This window comes from Octopus bimaculoides, chromosome Z (assembly GCF_046866305.1).
Source record: "Octopus bimaculoides isolate indiv1 chromosome Z, ASM4686630v1, whole genome shotgun sequence".
NCBI classification, from domain to species: domain Eukaryota; kingdom Metazoa; phylum Mollusca; class Cephalopoda; order Octopoda; family Octopodidae; genus Octopus; species Octopus bimaculoides.
The window spans coordinates 7,680,706-7,700,172 of NC_142944.1; the positions used below are offsets into that span (position 1 = coordinate 7,680,706).

A 19,467-nucleotide genomic window follows, 5' to 3' on the forward strand; every position below is an offset into this window, starting at 1 on the left:
CATCCTTTGGCTTTTTTCTTTTTTTATTCATTGTTTATAATCAATGATTTGTATTTCAAACCATTCTTCTTTAGCCTATCTAGGTTCAGCTTGTGTGTTTAGTGAAGACATGTTCATAAATTAAGATGTTTCTTGAGCTTGGTATTTAAATTTTTATTGAAATTAAAAAAAGATTTTTTTTAATTGCAACAAATTATTTCTTCTATTAAGCTTAAAGTTAATTTTGAACAGTAAAATTATAAATGAAAAGTTTTGCTTGAATTTAACATGTCAGAATCATCTAGCTTTTGTATCTAACATATTTTGAAATGTGTGAAATTTGAATGTTGCAGAAACAAACCAGTTAGAAGATCCAAGAGTACAATGGAGGGAAAAGCAGCAAGAAATGTTGAAAGAATACATAATTACAGCTCAAGAAGATTTAGAAGTTAGTCTTCGCTTTTCTCTCTCTTTGTTTGACTCTATTTATTTATTTATTTGTTTCCCATCTTTCTTTCCATCTCACCCATCAATTTTTTTTTCATTTTAACATGAGATCGTTGCCAGTGCCCCTGGACTGGCTCTTGTGCAGCTGGCACGTAAAAGACACCATTTCGAGCGTGGCCGTTTTCGTGCTGGTGACACGTAAAAGCACCTACTACACTCTCTGAGTGGTTGGCGTTAGGAAGGGCATCCAGCTGTAGAAACTCTGCCAAATTAGATTGGAGCCTGGTGTTGCCATCCGGTTTCACCAGTCCTCAGTCAAATTGTCCAACCCATGCTAGCATGGAAAGCGGACGTTAAACAATGATGATGATGATGATGATGATGATTATTTACTGTTAAAAAATTTTTTATTTGGAAATTTGGAATATTCTAAAAGTCTGTTCTATATTACATATTAATGCTTTGTATAACTTAGCCTACCATTTATGAATCTGATGCCGAAGTTCTGCTCTTTAATCATTGCATCATAGCAACATTTCAAACTTAGAGCGATAAAATGTAGATTCATTTCTAAGATAATATAATAATGAACTTATTGTATACAGTGCTCAGGTGCACAAGAACTCATCAGAAAAAGTAACCAGAAGTGCATGAACAGTACATAGAATAATGCAGAGGAAGTGAATAGTGAATGAGTCAATAACAAAAAAAGGAGGGAGGTGGGTGAGTTGAGGGGGCATCAGGTGTACTGTTGGCAAACTTCAGGAAGCATGACAATTTTGAAGGATGTTGTGTCCTGACAGCTAACATCTGACACAGGTAGTTTATCCCATGTTTCAGCAATTCTAAGCACGGAAAAATGTTTTCGAAAATCATGGGTGTTGTGTTTCTGCAATATAAGAACCAGTTATGTTAATGATTTAAATCAAATAGTAAATGCTGGGAATCAAAACGTATCAAATCCCCAATATTGTAGGAGCTGGAAGTAGCTTAAATCCTTACTTTTGTAATTAATCTTCAAACAATTGAAGTAATTTAGTAAAATCAGTTGCTAATATTTCACAATAGACTAGTGATGGATATTGGAGAATAGCTTTTTCTTTGATATTTAAATCTGTCAGTTTTTTTTTTATTCACGGTTGAGTGGGGCATTGTATTATACAAATGAAAATCTACAGTTTTTTCAGTCCATTACTGTTTCAACTTTTTTCTTCTGTTACATTTCTTTTTAAGTACTGCCTTAGTTACAATTAACTTTGAAAATAATGATGAATTTTATGAAATAACTTTGGCATTATTAAGCTGGTGCTTGGAACATAAATTAACATGAAATCTTGAAGGAAGGTTTTAATTTAGATCACTTTAAAATGGGCAACCTGTATCACGGGTGGGACGGGGGAGTCTCAGGTGAGTTTGTATCAAAAGACTTTAGGAATTAGTTTTGAATGGTTTTGATTGCATTCATTCAGATATAACCAATTTTTGGATTAATCTTGATTTTAGCATTAATCAATGAAAGGAATCAATCACAACTGATATCCATTTTTGATACTAAACCACATGTTTTTAAAAGAATTGTTCATTTAGATTAAAATCTTCTATCATTTTTAAGATTTATTCTAAAATCCAACTTAATATACCAAGGAAATGGTTAATTTAAATTAAATTCTTTCAAATTCTTGATTATAAACTCTGTTGAAATAAACTGGCTACGTGTGACATACTGTTCCTTTGTAACTTAGATTACACTCATTTGGGTGTGTTGTAATTTAACCGTTTAGCATTCACATTATTCTATCAAATGTAATGTTTATTTAAACACATCATTATGAAATTAATCATGCATTATCTTGTAACTTCAAGATTTCAAGGATGTGATTTTTTATTTTTAGAATGACATTGTAGGGTAGGTGTGAGAGGTTAGAACCAGTCAGTTTGAACTTAAAACTTGTAGAATATTTGGGCCGGATATGGTCAGTTTAAATGCTAAAGGGTTGAGGTGTTAATATTTTAACCAGATATTTCTTATTTCTTTATTGCCCACAAGGGGCTAAACATAGAGGAGACAAACAAGGACAGACAAAAGGATTAAGTTGATTACATTGACCCCAGTATGTAACTGGTACTTAATTTATCGACCCCAAAAGAATGAAAAGCAAAGTCGACCTCGGCTGAATTTGAACTCAGAATGTAAAAACAGACAAAATACTGCTAAGCATTTCGTCCGGCATGCTAACGTTTCTGCCAGCTCGTCACCTTAACCAGATATTTCTCTTAAGTTAATATTCTGGTCTGTAAGTTTACAAGTCGTTAGAGAAACTAATTTATTGTCAGTCAGTCAGTCTTAAGACTAGATTGATGTTTATCTTGGAAACATACTGGGTAATGATATGTTTTGATTCCCAGCATTTACTATTTGATTTAAACCATTAACATAACCTATTCTCATATTGTAGAAACATACCCATTCTACATGTAAACATGATGGATCGACAAAATCATTTGACATTAGACAAAATGCCTCATGAAATTTATCTTTTGGAGGGGGTTCTGAGTTCAAATCCTGCTGAGGTCAACTTTTCCTTCCATTTTTCTGGTATCTATAAAATATGGGGGTCATGTGGTTAAGATATTACACCCTCGATTGCAGGAATGTGGTTTTGGTTCCCAGATCATTGTATTCTTGAACAAAATACTTTATTTCGAGTTGCTCTTTGAATACTTCAATATCTTGACATGTGGCACACTGTGCACCTACCTCTACAGATAGTGTCATTTTGATGGAGGGATTGAGCTAATGTACAGTAGAAACATTTGATCACCAGAAACAAATCATATGTGCAACTTTTTCAGCAAGAATTGCGTAATCGTCTTTCTTGGACTACAAGTGACTAACAAAAATAAAACAAAAATAAAATAATAAAATACCCTTCCAAAGCAATGAATTGTTAGAATCGTTAGCACACTGAAAAACAAAAAATTCCGAATGGCATTTATTTACCTTAGAAATCCTGTCCAACCCTTGCCAGCATAAATGGAAAAGAAAATATAACATGATTAAGGATGATAATGATGCTATATGTATATAAGAAATATTATAAGGAGAAAATGGAGAATTTTTACCAATAAAATTCAATTTATTTACATATTGTCAAAATTCTCTGTAACCTGCAATTTGTTTCCATACTAAACTTAATCAATTACAAATTAAGAAATTAAGAATTGCATCTTGAAATATTGAATTAAATATTTCCTCAGGAAATATATATAAATCAATAAATAAGATTAAACCAGCAAAGCTTGGATGTTAACATCTCCTTTAAGAGGTATCTGTGTACTCAAAATAGATAATATATATATATAATCTATCTCAAGCTAATAGAGGTGAAATTTCGATGTTACTGTCAACCTCTTCCTGGGGAAAATAAAATGTGATACTCTACTTAATTGTATTGAGTTACCCCTTCAATAAATGTTTCAATGATTTTGTATATAACTAAACGTACTTAAGACAGGATTGTTATAGTCAGATGCTTTTCCTGTTCTCAACTATTACCTCTTTCTAAGTAAGGGGTTCTGTATTCTAGAACAATTCAGAGCAAGCAAACAATTTGATGACAGGAAACATCAATAAATGTAGCTGGTCTCCCACTTGCAGCTCAGTTGTTATAGATTTCTGTATTCGTTCTTCTTTTCCTAGGGTCAGTTTTCAAAATAACACAGTGTCTCACATTTCTTAATGATTTTTTATATTGATCTTATATTTTTTTTGTTTGAAGTTTTATTTTTTTTCTTTATTGTTTACCTCTATGTAAGATGGGGTTTCAATTTTATTATTGATGATGGAATGAAAAAATAAAATCTTATCTTTTCCACTTCCATTCTCTCCTAAACCCAACAAGAGGCTATGAACTTAGTACTGCCAACTAACAAAACAGTTACCAAAGTCCTGCTATGTTTTTCAGCACCATTTTCATCAGTTTATTAAAAGGTAGCATCTATATGGTCACTGACCTGGCTGTAAATAACTGTTAACCCTTCAGTATTTAAACTGCCCATATCTGGCCCCAAATATTCTTCTACCTGTTTTATGTCTTAACCAATCAGTTCCAGCCTCACACACCTACCAGACAATATCATTCTAAAAATAAACAGTCACATCATAAAAATCTCAAAGCTATGAGATAATGCGTGATTAATTCAAAACAATGTGAATGAATAAGGATGACATTTGACAATAATCTGTATGCTGAAGGGTAAAATTTTGCTGAAACCACTTTAAAAATCTGATATACTGAATGCTGTTATTCAGGATATACTATACCTAAAAATGTCAGATGGTCAGTGCTTGAATTTGTCAGGGTTAAATTACAAGAACATTTGTCTAAATTTACAATATTGCCCATTAAGGTAACAAACAGATACCATGTAGTGTCTATTTACACCCTTCACCAGCAGTACTGGAATTTTTGTCAAGTGATATGTATATGCAGCTTGCTAGACTGAACCGATCAGAGTTAACTATCTTGACTCTGGTATGTTGTCTCATATATATTGAACGAGTTGTTCATAGTACTAATGTACTCTAATTTCATTATCATCATCATCATCATCTTGCTCCTCCCCTCTCGATACATATATGTATAAATATACACAGACACACATATATCAGGCTGTAAATATCCTGCTGAAACTGACCTCGCCTGTGCTTGTGCCATGTAAAAAGCACTCTGCGGGGTGGTTGGTGTTAGGAAGGGCATCCGGTCGTAAAAACCAGGCCAAAACAGACACAGAAGTCTGGTGCAGTTTTCTGCTTATTCAGCTCCTGTCAAACCATCCAACTCATGCCAGCATGGAAAGTGGACGTTAAACAATGATTGTAGTCCTGATACACACACACACGCACACACACACACACACACATAAACCATAAAATGTAAGGAGGTATGAGAGGTGGATATATTTATTTAACCACTTGTCATCCTTAGGATTACAGCTGTTTCACAGCCTTCATCATGTAATAATAATTTCAGTGTATAATAAATCATGTTTACATGTATGCGCTAATATGCATGCTCAGCATTATACATATACATGTAAATATATATATACATCTATCTGTCTCTGATGAGGATTTATCTTTCAGCTTGCAATATAAACAAGAGTGCATTTTGCATCAAAGCCAATACGAGATTTTCTCTCATGGTATCTACCACAGAACATCCATGTTTAAGAAGGGATATATATTACCCCCCCCCAAAAAAAAAATATATATATACACAGAGAGAGAGAGGTGGGGAAGATGAGTTATTTTGGAACCATGTGGTTGCTTACCAACCACATGGTTCCAGGTTCAGTCCCACTCTGTGGCACCTTGGGCAAGTGTCTTCTACCATAGCCTCAGGCTGAACAAAGCCTTGTGAATGGATTTGGTACATGGAAACTGAAAGAAGCCCATCGTGTATATATGTGTGTGTGTGTGTGTGCGTTTGTGTGCCTGTGTTTGTCCCCACCACCACCACCACCACCATCGCTTGACAACTGATGCTGGTGTGTTTATGTCTCTGTAACGTAGCGGTTCGGCGAAAGAGACTTACAAAGAATGAGTCCTGAGGTCGATTTGTTCTACTAAAGGCAGTGCTCCAGCATGGCTGCAGTCAAATGACTGAAACAAATAAAAGAATAAAAGACTATACTGCATATAATGTAAGAATACATTAATTCTTGCACTGACCTCACAGCCATTCCTTTCGAGCCTTCCTACTGTTGTCCCTGTTGTCTCCCATTCCCTTCTTCAGTCTATATGTCTTATGTTGCCGTGTACTCTCTACCTTTAATATGTACATGACACCCTGCACCTATGCTGGTACCACAATGGACTCCTCCTTTCACATTCCCCCTATGGATGATTGTTGACTGAGGCAACCTCTGTAGTGTTGATACCACAAAATGCACACTTAATGCACCTAGTGCACACTTAATGTGGTTGGAAAATGTGCAGAGAGGGCATAGAGTTGTGAGATATTCTGTTAGTCCTGTCTTGCTCAGGGTTATTCAACATCTTTGGTGTTGGTGCCACAAGAAAATACAACCAATTCACCCTGTGAAGCATTTGGCAATAGGAAGGACACCCAGCTGTAGAAATCATACCAAAGTCAACATATTATGAGTGCCAGTCTTTGGAAGCAGTAACTCCCAACAACAAGAAGTGATTTGGAGTGTGAGAATCCATCCAGCCCATATCAGCATGATCTTTTATCTGTTTCTTGTTTCAGTCATTGGACTGTGGCCATGCTGGGGCATCACCTTGAAGGGTTTTAGTTGAACAAATCAATCCTAGTATATCTTTTATCTTGTTTCAGTCATTGCACTGTGGCCATGCTGAGGCACAACCTTGAAGGGTTTTAGTTGAACGAAACAATCCCAGTATATCTTTTATCTTTTACTTGTTTTAGTCATTGAACTGTGGCCATGCTGGAGCACTACCTTAAAAGTTTAGTCCAACAAATCAACCCTGGAGTAAAGATTGCTAACATAACAGGACAGACCTGGTTTAGCACAAATATTGCTGTAATTTAGCCCCAGGAGACATTGTCTCCAGCTGGCTATACAATACGATCTGTGTCCTTATATTTTTAAACAAGGGAATCTAGCACCCCCACTCAGCTCAAAACAATATCTGTGTATTGCGATTTCTGGGTTATTTCCCTTCATCACGATACACAGATATTGTTTTGAGCTAAGTGAGGATTCCCTTGTTCAAAAATATAAGGACACAGATCATGTCGTATAGCCAGCTAGAGACGGCGTCTCCTGGGGCTAAATTACAGCAACATTAGTCCTAAACCAGGACTTCCATGTTATGTTGGCAAACAATCTTTATTCCAAAGTACTGTTGCTGAATATCTCTCGTTGTGAGATTTAGAAATAGTAATTTTCTAAATCAACCCTGGTACTAGTTCTATCAGTTGCTAAGTTACAGAGATGTTAATGTAACACTGGCTGTCAAGCAGTGGTGAGTGACAAACACCAACACAAAGACACTCACATAAATATGTGCACATATTAAGACAAGCTTCTTTCAGTTTCCAGTTCTATTCACAAGGCTTTGGTTGACCGAGGGTTAATAGTAGAAAACACTTACCCAAAATACCAAACATTAAATTGAACATGTCAATCTTTTAAATAGATTATTTAAAGTCATGTTTACATTTTATTCAGATTGTTCTAACTAAAACTGTTTCCTTCATAAGCAGTAAACTAAGAAATGTTTGGCCTTGTTGGATATAAATAATTCTCATGTTATTTCATTTTTTCTAGGCAACCAGAGAAATTTTCTCTGTGAAAGAACAACGGTTGCAACTTGCTCAAGAAGACTACAAACATTACAATGAAGCTTTGGGTGGATGGAAATCATCACATACTAGTTGTAAGTTTGATTTTTAAAATCGTTTTTTTAAATAATATAGAAAATTAAGTTAAAATGCTTAATGAATGAAATAATTATTTTGAAAACCCTTGACAATTTTTGTCATGTAAGTATGTTTCTTTAAAGAACATACTTACGTTATGCCTAATGTAGATAATTTGTGTCTTGGAAGAGTCATTACACCAATATTAATAACACAAAACACAGGTTCAATTCCACTTCTTTATTATTAACTAATCGTTGGTTAAACAATCTATCAGTTGTTTTTTGTCTGTCAAAGTTCTTTCGTTAATATTTGCAACCTTTTCAGTAGCCCGTGACATCCCTACTCACTCCAAGGTCAGCTTTCAATTGATTGTTTAACCAACATGTTAAACAAATGATCCATTAGTTAGTTAGTTAGTTAGATATTTAACCAATAATAAAGAAGTGGAACTGAACCTGTACATGTGTTGTTGTTATTGGCATAATGACCCTCCCAAGACACAACAAAATTTGTTTCAATACGCAAATTCACATCAGGAATCTTGCAAACCAAATACAAAGACTAAATAGATCATTTATCTTATTTATCATTTTGATTCCAAAAGTTATGCATTATAGAATTTTAAATTAACCTAATTGTTATATTTCAGTGAATTCCAACTCGAGCGTAGGAAGCACCAAATACGACCCAGATTTGCTGAAAGCTGATGTTTCTCATGCAAAACAGAGAGTTGCAAGGCTTAAGCAAGAACTGGAACAAGTTCGAGCCCGAGTGCATTACAAAGAGCAAGGTGTAGAAACTCTAGCTGCGTAAGTATATTTCACATGATTTTTAATCAAAGTGTTATTTATTGCAAAGACCACTTATATATAATTCTGTAAATTTCAATGTTTGTCTGAATTTGCAGTTACACTGGAATAATTTTCCTAATGCATAATTTTCTTGAAATATGATAAATGGTTTTAAGAACTGTTTACCTGTCAAACATGAGAATTTTTTTACAGTTCCTCGTCTTGATTTGGCAGATCATTACAGAAATTATTCAGAGATGATTGACTCTAAAATAGGCTTTTCTTTATTTGTTTTATCTGGTTTGAGAGCAAAAGACCCATGGACTTTTTTGGGTGCTCCCAAATGTGTAATTTTCATTGACAAAGTGAGGTTGAAACAATTGATGTGTGATATGTATTATTACTGTTATTATTGTTGTTATTATTATTATTATTGATTTGTATACTATTAATCTTTGCAATATTTTCGTGCCAGATGCTCATTCAGAAGGGGAGGGGATGTAAACTGTAATTTTTTTAAAAAGCTTAATATAAGTAAGGAACAGTACCATGACCTTTGTGGCTCTTCCTAGTCTGTTGATAATGTCGTGGTTAGCGCTGTTCAGCAGTTCCAGATAGGAAGAATCGGAAAAAGTATAAAATGCAGTTTGGGAGGGAGTCAAAATAAGGTTGGTCAGTGCGCGTGAGAGTTGGGTGGAGATATTAACACAAATGGCTAGCCAGTACATTGACACAGGAGCCATGTAGTAGTGGTAGGAGAATTAGAAAAAAATGAATACCAATAGCTTGTTAATCACTGAGTCTTTGTTAACAAAGCCTTCTAGTGGATGTATGTGTCTGTGTGTGTTACCAGTTTCATTAAACCAGATATGAAAGTCCTCATTATCATTGTTGTTTAACTTCCGCTTTCCATGCTGACATGGGTTGGATGGTTTGACTGAGGACTGGCACGCCAGGAGGCTGAACCAGGCTCCAGTCTGATCTGGCAAGAAAGTAGCATTCTAAAATGAGTTTCACTTTTGCATTTTTGTTTTGAGGGCCAGCAACTAATCTGGGCTAAAGTACATCTATCTTCATTTATTACTGGTGTTTGGTTTAAAAAAAAAAAAGCCATGTTAAATGAACCAGTGATAAAGGCATTATAGAACATATAGGAAAAATAAGTTTCATTCTGAGACCCCAATTTGTCTTGTGATTGTCGAAGGCTGCCTGGGTGCGCTTTTGCAGTTCAAGCAGAAACTTTGACTGATTGTTGACCATGTTCATATTACAAATTAATTTGTGACAAGTGTAACAGTTTGCTCACATCGTTCATCGTTTAACGTCCGCTTCCCATGCTAGCATGGGTTGGACGATTTGACTGCGGACTGGTGAACCAGATGGCTGCACCAGGCTCCAATCTGATCTGTCAGAGTTTCTACAGCTGGATGCCCTTCCTAATGCCAACTACTCCGAGAGTGTAGTGGGTGCTTTTACGTGCCACCGGCACGAAGGCCAGTCAGGCGGTACTGGCAATGGCCATGCTCAAAATGGTGTATTTTATGTGCCACCTGCACAGGAGCCAGTCCAGCGGCACTGGCAATGACCTCGCTCAAATGATTTTCTAACGTGCCAGTAAGGCAATGCTGGTAAAGCATATTGTGTTATCAGGGATGAATGACAAAAGATGCATATTGTGTTATCGGGGATGAATGACAAAAGATGACAAAAGACCTTCACCTGTAATGCAAGGCTTTGAAAAAAATATTATTTTTTTTCATCCATGTTCTGTATGCAGTATTTTAAATTTGAGAATTTTAAACTGTGCGTTGTTGATCAGTAAGTAAACAACAGTGCTGCAAGAATGTTTCTTGGAATCTGCCAGTCTGACATAAGTTTTCTTGGTCATGTGGAGTGTGTGTGTGATGCTTGTATGCAGAAGGTTAAGGAGTGAAAGTTGGTTGTATCTACTTAAGAGTGCATGTGTTTAATAGTGTCTGCTAGTAGGTCATTAATAAACAGAAGCATGAGTGGAAACGTAATTGAACCTTGTGACACAGTAGAGTCTAACATAAATGTAAGTTAGTAAGGTCAGAGGGGCAAGAGGTTGTAGTGGTAGCAATAGAAAAAATAATTGAGATAAGTGGACCGAATTTTCAATGATGCTAGGTGGAGATTGGTATTTGGGTTAAAATTTCAGTACTTAGATAAGAATTTCAATTATTCTGTTTGGATCGTAATCAAGTTGTTTGGCTATTAAAAACTAGTCCCACAAGAATAAGTGAGTATGTTGCATTCTATGTTTGAAGCTATAGAGTGATAGAAAAGCATTCAGATAGCGTATTGCATGTTATTGCAGAAACAGCCATAAGCTAATGAAGTTCACAGCATAATTTCTTATTCACTTGTCATTTTAATTTATTACTGGTCTATAAAAACGTCGCCCTTTCAAAGCCTAGCCAGGCTCATGGGCCCAGTTTCTATGGCGTAGGTGTTCCCCCCAGCTGGATGGGACACTAGACCATCGCAGCGTTACTCAAGAAACAGGAAGAAAGAGTGAGAGAAAGTTGGGGCGAAAGAGTACAACAGGGGTCGTCACCACCCCCTGCTGGAGCCTCGTGGAGCTTTAGGTGTTTTTGCTCAATAAATACACACAAGCCCGGTCTGGGAATCGAAACCGCAATCCTCCGACCGTGAGTCCGCTGCCCTAACCACTGGGCCATTGCGCCTCCACATTACTGGTCTATACTCAACTGATACTTGATTCTTATGTATATCGAGTTCTAACAGTTGGTTATTAGTATTGCTCTTCTTAAGCAAAATAATAATAATAAATATATATATATATATAAGTTGTATATGGAGATTGCTGGACAATAAGCATTCAACTCTGTGTATTTCTGATGCTGAATATGACAAGGAAGTGTCTGTACCTTAATGCGGAACAAATATATCTCAATGAATTTTGTTTGGGAAATACTAGTTTTTTTGTTTTTCTCACTGATGTTTATATCCATCACTGATCTACATTATTAAAAGACAGACACAGACACACGTGTACAACAAACAGTTTTTTCCACACAGCTCTGTCACTCAGATGGTGCTAAGGGAATAAAACCTGGAATAATAAGATTGTGAAATGAATTTCTTAACCATTCATACCATGCCTCAGTTCAGTAACTTATTTTGTTATGTGAAATGGATGTTCAAAATTTTCCATAAGAACAATTCATGTTTGTGTTTGAGTTTTGGAAAATATTGGTCTGTTTCACCAAATGATGTGTTTTCATATCTCTTGTTTACATACATACATCATCATTTCACATCTGCTTTCCATGCTGGCATGGGTTGGGCAGTTTGACAAGAGCTAGCAAGGCAAAAGACTGCACCATGCTTCACTGCCTGTTTTGGCAGGGTTTTTACAGCTGGTTGCCCTTCCTAACACCAACCACCCCATAGAGTGGACTGAGTGCTTTTTATGTGGTCCCAGCACTGGCAAGGTCACTTTCAAGAAAAAGATCTTTTGAGAGGGGATGTGGCATTGGAGGAGGTGATCCTGTGCTGGATGATGAAAGATTAGAGTGTGACACACACACACACATGCAAACACACACACACGAACACACACACACACACACACACACACACACACACACACACACACACACACACACACACACACACATATATATATATATATATATATATATATATATATATAAGCCATAATCATTCCAACAGAATATATTTTTTCAGACAAATGACTTAGGATTAAATATTTTATTCACTCTCAGACTTACTCTTGAGTACTGTATGCTAAGTAGTGCGGCATAGTTTCTTTAGAACTTGTCACCTTCTGGAATGTGTGCGTGTGTGATAGGTATGTGGCCTAGTGGGTTCATTTTCTGGATTGGGTGGCATGTTGTTCTAGTCAACTTAGTTGTAAAGGGGTATAAAAGGGTACTCCTGTGATGGAATAGCCTTTCTATCAGGGGAAATGTTAGTTTGCTCGCCTAACCAGTGAGGTGGTGTCATTCAAAAGCTAAAATGATGCAAGCGCATTGTGATCAGCATTGTATAACATCATATGATAGCCTGGTCAATTTTTTGATACCGTGATACACACATACCAGTGTACCCGTTCTGTCAATAATAGTGGTGAATATGTTTATTGTGTTTTCTTTTTTTATTTTTTGTTTGTTTTCTTGGTTTCATGCTATATATTCTATGTAAATTCTCAGTTCAAACCCTGCTTTTTCACCCTTTTGGATTTAATGAAATATTGCCATTAAGCTCTGATAAATAATAATTGTGGCAACAGTATGTAAAAGAGAAGTAAAGACCCACTTTGGTTATAAATGACCATGGGATTGCACCTAGAAAGTTCCCTTCCAAGGCACAAGTCTGGTCAAGGTTGTTTATGGAAGACCAACAGTTGCCCATGCACACCAGCCTTCCCTTTCCCCACCACCGATGTTATCCAAGAGAAAAGCAAAAGGGCCGATACAACTTGGCACCAGTAATCTTGCAACTCATTTCTACAGCTGAGTGAACTGGAGCAACGTGAAATAAAGTGTCTTGCTCAAGAACACAACACACAGCCCTGTCCGGGATTCGAACTTGCAACATCATGATTGTGAGCTCAGTGTTCTAACTACTGAACCATGCGCCTTCACTATATATATTTATATATATATGTGTGTGTGTGAATATATATATATATATATATATATATATATATATATATATATATATATATACACATATATAAATGTATGTATATTTATATATATCTATTTATTTTAGGGTATACTCTTTTTCTGGCTTATGATCTTATAACAAAGATATATATATATATATATATATATATATATATATACACACACACCACCCAACCCATGGCATACAGACACATACACACCACCTAACCCACAGAAAACGGACATTAAATGATGATGCATTTATATGTTATATACACATGAATGTGTATGTGTATAAATGTTGCATCTAGAGCATCCAAAGGCAGTCAAACTGCCCTTGGCAATGTTCCACTTTCACTACTGCATGTTGACACTTGCAGGAAAACATGAACAGGTAGGAGCTTCCAGGTAGCTGATGTTTAGAGGGAGAAAGACTTGATGTAGTGGTTTGTGTGTGGCTTGGTGTGGACTTGGACATACACATGCACATATATGCTTGTGTGTGTATACACACACACACACAGAGATAGATAAATTGATTAATATATAGGGAAGTGTGGAGGGAAAGATGAGGGGTGTGTGTGTGTGTGTAAGTATGTGACTAAGACTGAAGGAGCACATGACAGACTGGTAAACAGAGAGGGAGAGAAAATGGTTGATTGACGTATCAAGCAATGTAACTAAAAGTGTTTGTGCCTGTGATGATTTAATACATTTGGTATGCAAATGAGGGGCACCAGTTTTCTGTAGCTACTGTCTAATTGTTGAGTCTACAAACAGATTAGCTGTTTGTTTCTCTGGGATGGGTCAAATTGATGTAGTCTCCTCTGATGAGAATCCAATAAGGTTTGAAAATCGATTAAAGCTGTTCATCATTTTCTCACTCTACAGAGAAATAGCTAAGCTAGCCCTCCCCTGCTACACTCTTGGAGTAGTTGGCATAAGGAACCAACCATAGAAACCATGCTCAATCAGACTGGTACCTGGTGCAGCTCACCAATTTTCAGTCAAACCATCCACCCATACTAGCATGGAAAGTGGACATTAAATGATGATAATGATATAGGCACAGGCATGGCTGTATAGTAAGAAGCTTGCTTACCAACCACATGGTCTCAGGTTCAGTCCCACTGCATGGCACCTTGGGTGAGTGTCTTCTACTATAACCTTGGGTCAACCAAATCCTTGTGAATGGATTTGTTTCAACATGTATGTATGTGTGTGTATATATATATATATATATGTGGGTGTGTGTGTGTTTATATATATTTAGGTTTATATATATATATATTTATTTATATATCTATGTGTGTGTATCTTTATGTCTGTGTTTGTCCCCTACCACTGCTTGACAATCAGTGTTGGTGTGTTTAAACCCCTGTAACCTAGCAGTTCAGCTAAAAGTAACCAATAGAACAAGTACTAGGCTTAAAAAATAAGTTTTGGGGGCCGATTTGTTTGACTAAACTTCAAGGTAATGCCCCAGCATGGCCACAGCCAAATGACTGAAACAAGTAAACAGTAAATAGTATTTATGTGTGTGTGTGTGTGTTAATAGAGAGAGGGGTAGAGGGATATATATATATATATATATATATATATATATATATATATAAAAATGTGTGTCCAGATAGTAATGACGCAAGAATACATGAGAAAGTAGTAAAGAGATAGATTGAGAGAGAGAGAGGGAGGGAGAGAGAGAGAGCATGATAAATTGTTGGCTTAACTGCTCCTGCCACTCTCATTTGTATTCTATTGTGTGTGTGTGAGTCTTAGCTACATGTAGGAATAGCTAGATAGATAAATAATTTCTGTGACAATAACTCTCCATGCATTACTAGAAAGAAACATTCAGTTTTAGAAATTATCATCACCATTTTAATACTTTCCTTGGGTCAGATAAAATTAATTGTGGCAGGTTTTCTAAGGCCAGATGCTTTTTGGGTTGCCAACTTTGCCCTATTTCCTAGTAAAGTAATATTTTCTTGTTATTCGAACATGAAGAGTACAATGACTGTGCATATTTTCACGGATGATCTCAAATGAACAACAATACTTTTGTGACGATGATCTTTGTTTACAATTAACATGCTGTGTCAAAACAAAGAGACATGAACACACACACACACACACACAGATGTGCATACACACACATACATTATACACTTTTCTGTTTCTGTCTATCGAATCCACTCACATGGCATTGGTTGGCCAAGGTCTTTAGTAAAAGGTACTTGCTCTAAGTATCACTCAGTGAGATTGGAATTGAATCCATGTGGTTGTGAACCAAAAACTCCTAAAACAAACAATTATGTTAGTACCATACGTGTGTGTATGTATGTATCAGGGACGTGCTGCCTAGATAGACAAGGTAGGCAGTGCCTAACCTGAATGAAATAGATCGATAGTAACATTTACCTTTTATGGCAAAATATGCACCTAATTCAATAGAATTATGAAGGTTACTCTGATTACTATGCATAAAATGCAAAATATTTTATTTTTTCATAGATTACGTAGGCATAATTCGCCCCTGCCTTTCAATCTTAGTATTTAAGCTATGCATAGGATTGCTGTAGTATTCATGCTGCGTACATTCCTACAACACCTATAAAGGCAGTCGTGCACCTGTGTTTGTTTCGCTTATTTTTTGTATGTTTTATTACATAAAGGTCACAACTACCTACCCTCAGTAATTACTGATGGCACATGCCTAGTATGTATGTATGTATGCATTCATGAATGCGTACATACAATAGGCTTCTTTCTGTTTCTGCCTACTAGTTCCACTGACATGGCTTTTGGTTGGTCTGCTCTAGTGAAAGATATCTGCCCACCACCACCACCACCATCATGATGATCATCATCATTTAACATCTGTTTTTCCATTCTGGCATGGGTTGGACGGTTTGACTGAGGTCTGGAGAACCAACCGCTGCACCAGTCTCCAATCTGATCTGGCAGAGTTTCTACAGCTGGATGTCCTTCCTAATGCCAACCACTCCGAGAGTGTAGTGGGTACTTTTTACATGCCACCAACACGAGGGCCAATTAGGCGGGCCTGGCATTGATCACATTCGGATAGTGCTTTTTACATGCCACCTGCAGGAGAACCAGTCAGTGGGTACTGGAATCGGCCATGTTTGGATGGTGCTTCTAACATGCCACCAGCACGAGCATGAGTCAGACGGTTCTGACATCGATCACGTGAAAAATATCCTGTGTGACCAAAATTGAATTCATTTGGTTGCAAAGCAAAAACTCCTTAAACATACATATGTGTATTATTACTATTTATCCATGCATGCACTTATTCAGATAAATTGCCAGAGGTTTCACCTTTCTGTGATCTGAGGTTCAAGTCCTAGGGATTTCTTTGATGTGTTCTGAGGACAGTTAAATATCCTAGTCCTGGTACTTGCCTGGAATTAATTTTATCAAACCTAGAAGTGGGATAAGTCAGCATTGGTGAGATTTGAACTCAGAACATTTCTGATAATGATCTTCCCTCATATATATATATACATACATACTAGAGTGAGCACATAAATAGTACTTGAATACCAGAAGTAGAGCCATATGCTTTATTAATAAAGCTGCAAAGACATCACAAAATCTATTACTCAGAGTTTCACATTCCCATTCGTCAGACTATATATATATATAGATATATATTGATAGTAAAAAAAATAAGAATAGAAGTATTGCTCATGTTATGTTACAATCATTTGCATTGAATGGTTATTTGTTTGCTCAAGAATGTATTGTCTTATAGCAGTGTCAGACCATTTTGTTACACATCTATGTGTGCAATTGACAGATGTATTGATCTGTGAGAAATCCCATACTACTTTTCAAGAATGGCATTAGGAAGGGCATCCTGCTGTTGAAACCATAACAAAACAGACAATTGTTGCCTGTGCAGATCCTGTCAGACTATCCAACCTATGCTAGCATGGAGAAGAGGCATTAAATGATGATGATATACTTACAATTTATTGCAAAACTGATTAGGAACAAGATTAATCTAGATAAGATGCTGTTTGGTCTTGTGCCAGGAAGAGGTACCACTGGTGCCATCTTCCTCATGAGATGACTGCAAGAGAAGTACTTAACTAGAAGTAAACTATACCTAGCGTTTGTAGATCTGGAAAATGTCTTTGAAAGGATCCTTGCTTTGTTATTTAGTGGTCACAAAGAAAGCTAAAGGTAGATGAATGAGTTGGAGAGAGTTATACCAGCTATGTATTGAGGAGCAACCAGTAAGGTGATAGCTTATAATGAATTTAGTGGGATTTATTATGGCTCTGTCTTCAACCCCTTTCTGTTCATTATAGGTTTCCTAGTCATAACTGGAAGTGCTGAAAATGAATGAAACTTCAAAAGGATTCTCCAACCATTGATTACTGCACTTCTCACATTTATAATGCTAATTACATTCTTCTGTTCAATTCCTCTTCTTCCTCACCTAGCTCCTCTCTCCTTCTTTGCTCTAGATATTAAATCCCTATATACTGACATCCTACAAGATGATAGTCCTCTTGCTCCTAAGTACTTCTTGGATCCCAGCACCTCTACGCTCCTCCTTTGAATTAGTTCTCATTCTACTGTAAATTTTACTAGTAGGTCACTGAGGTGACCATGCAAACTACCTATGCTATCTTGTTTGTTGCTTATGTTGAGGCTCAAATATTTATCTACTTAACTGGTCCATCCCTGAACTGTATGGTACATTTATCGATGGTTGCACCGGGGCCAGCTCTCTTGTTCATACTCAACTCACCACCTTCATCAACTTCATTTATTCCTTTCAGTTAATCATTGATTTTGCTTCTACCACCAACCCATCCTCTTTCAATTTCTTCGACATCACTATCACTGTTAACTATCCAAATCTCTCCCTCTCTACTCTACACCTATAAGTCAACTGACTTCACCTTTTCCCACCCCCATCCCATGTTCACAGTTTCTATGCATTTGCTGTCTCTGTAACCATGATCATTACTTCAAGATCTAGACACACCTGACGGCCCTCCAGTTAACGCATCACTGTTACCCCCAGATTATTGTCAATAATACCTGCCTCCACACCTGGAACATTTGTTGCATTTCCATGCTCACATCTTGCTCCACCCCACCACCATCTGCTCTTCCCTTCACTTTCCACCCTTAATATCTTATCCTTTCAATAGCCCATCCAGCACACTTCCTAGTGAAGTAGATACTTCACTTAGATCCTGTCACCTCTCCCATATTCTATGAATATCCATTCCCTTCTTTCAACCAAGTCCCTACTTTGCATACCCTTCTGATCTGTAACTCTTCATCCAGCCTTGATTTTTCTTTTGCTCCTGAACCTTTACATCCACAACACTTCTATGCACCTTGGATCCACTTCCTTGCCACTGGCCATTTGACCATCACTAAAAAAATTTTATTTCCTCTTTTAAACGTCACTTCTATTGACACTTACATATTGGAGAAACGTATTTGTGACATCTGTCTAAACAATATCATTTCACTTTACACTAACAAACACACACCTAACCACTCTTGCATACATTACATTGTTTACCATAAGACCTCTCAATTCTAGGTTTAGCTGTGAAACCTAGAATTTCTTTTCTAATTCTCCTATAGATTCAATTTTAAAAGCCAAACTATCAATATATAGGGAGTTCCCATAGACAGCCAGTATTAAACTCCTCTTCTAGGTCTTTGCTGAGATACCCAACCCTGCAGTTCTAGGTCTGTATGGGGTAAAATTATCAGGAAGTGAGTGTTTCATAAAGAGTTCTCAAGAATTTTACCAATTCATAGAATGTTATTTACTTCATTTTGAGAACTTGTTTTATTATTTACATTATTTACATTTGACGGATATTTGTCCTCATCTTGTTTGTTGTTAACACAACGTTTTGGCTGATATACCCTCCAGCCTTCTTCAGGTGTCTTGGGGAAATTTCAAACCTGGGTTCTCATTCCTAAGGTATTTTTCAATGTTGTTATTATTATTATTATTATTATTATTATTCAGGTCACTGCCTGGAATCGAACTCGGAATCTTGGGGTTAGTAGCCCACGTTCTTAACCACTACGCCATATGCCCACGGGCATATGGTATAGTGCCTTTGTCTAACAAGTGTTGCCTGA

At 36.6% G+C, this 19,467-nt stretch overlaps 1 protein-coding gene across 6 annotated transcripts in view; it reads left to right on the forward strand.

Annotated features, from left to right (window-relative positions):
- Positions 1-19,467, forward strand: part of LOC106872603 (protein KIBRA) — a 97,732-nt gene that overhangs the window by 15,792 nt on the left and 62,473 nt on the right. For all 6 annotated transcript variants that reach the window (XM_089365474.1, XM_089365476.1, XM_052973752.2 and 3 more), the window contains 3 exons: positions 333-427; positions 7,747-7,855; positions 8,491-8,650. In XM_089365474.1, the coding sequence (XP_089221600.1) occupies positions 333-427; positions 7,747-7,855; positions 8,491-8,650 (364 nt within the window). The remainder of the gene's footprint in view (positions 1-332; positions 428-7,746; positions 7,856-8,490; positions 8,651-19,467) is intronic.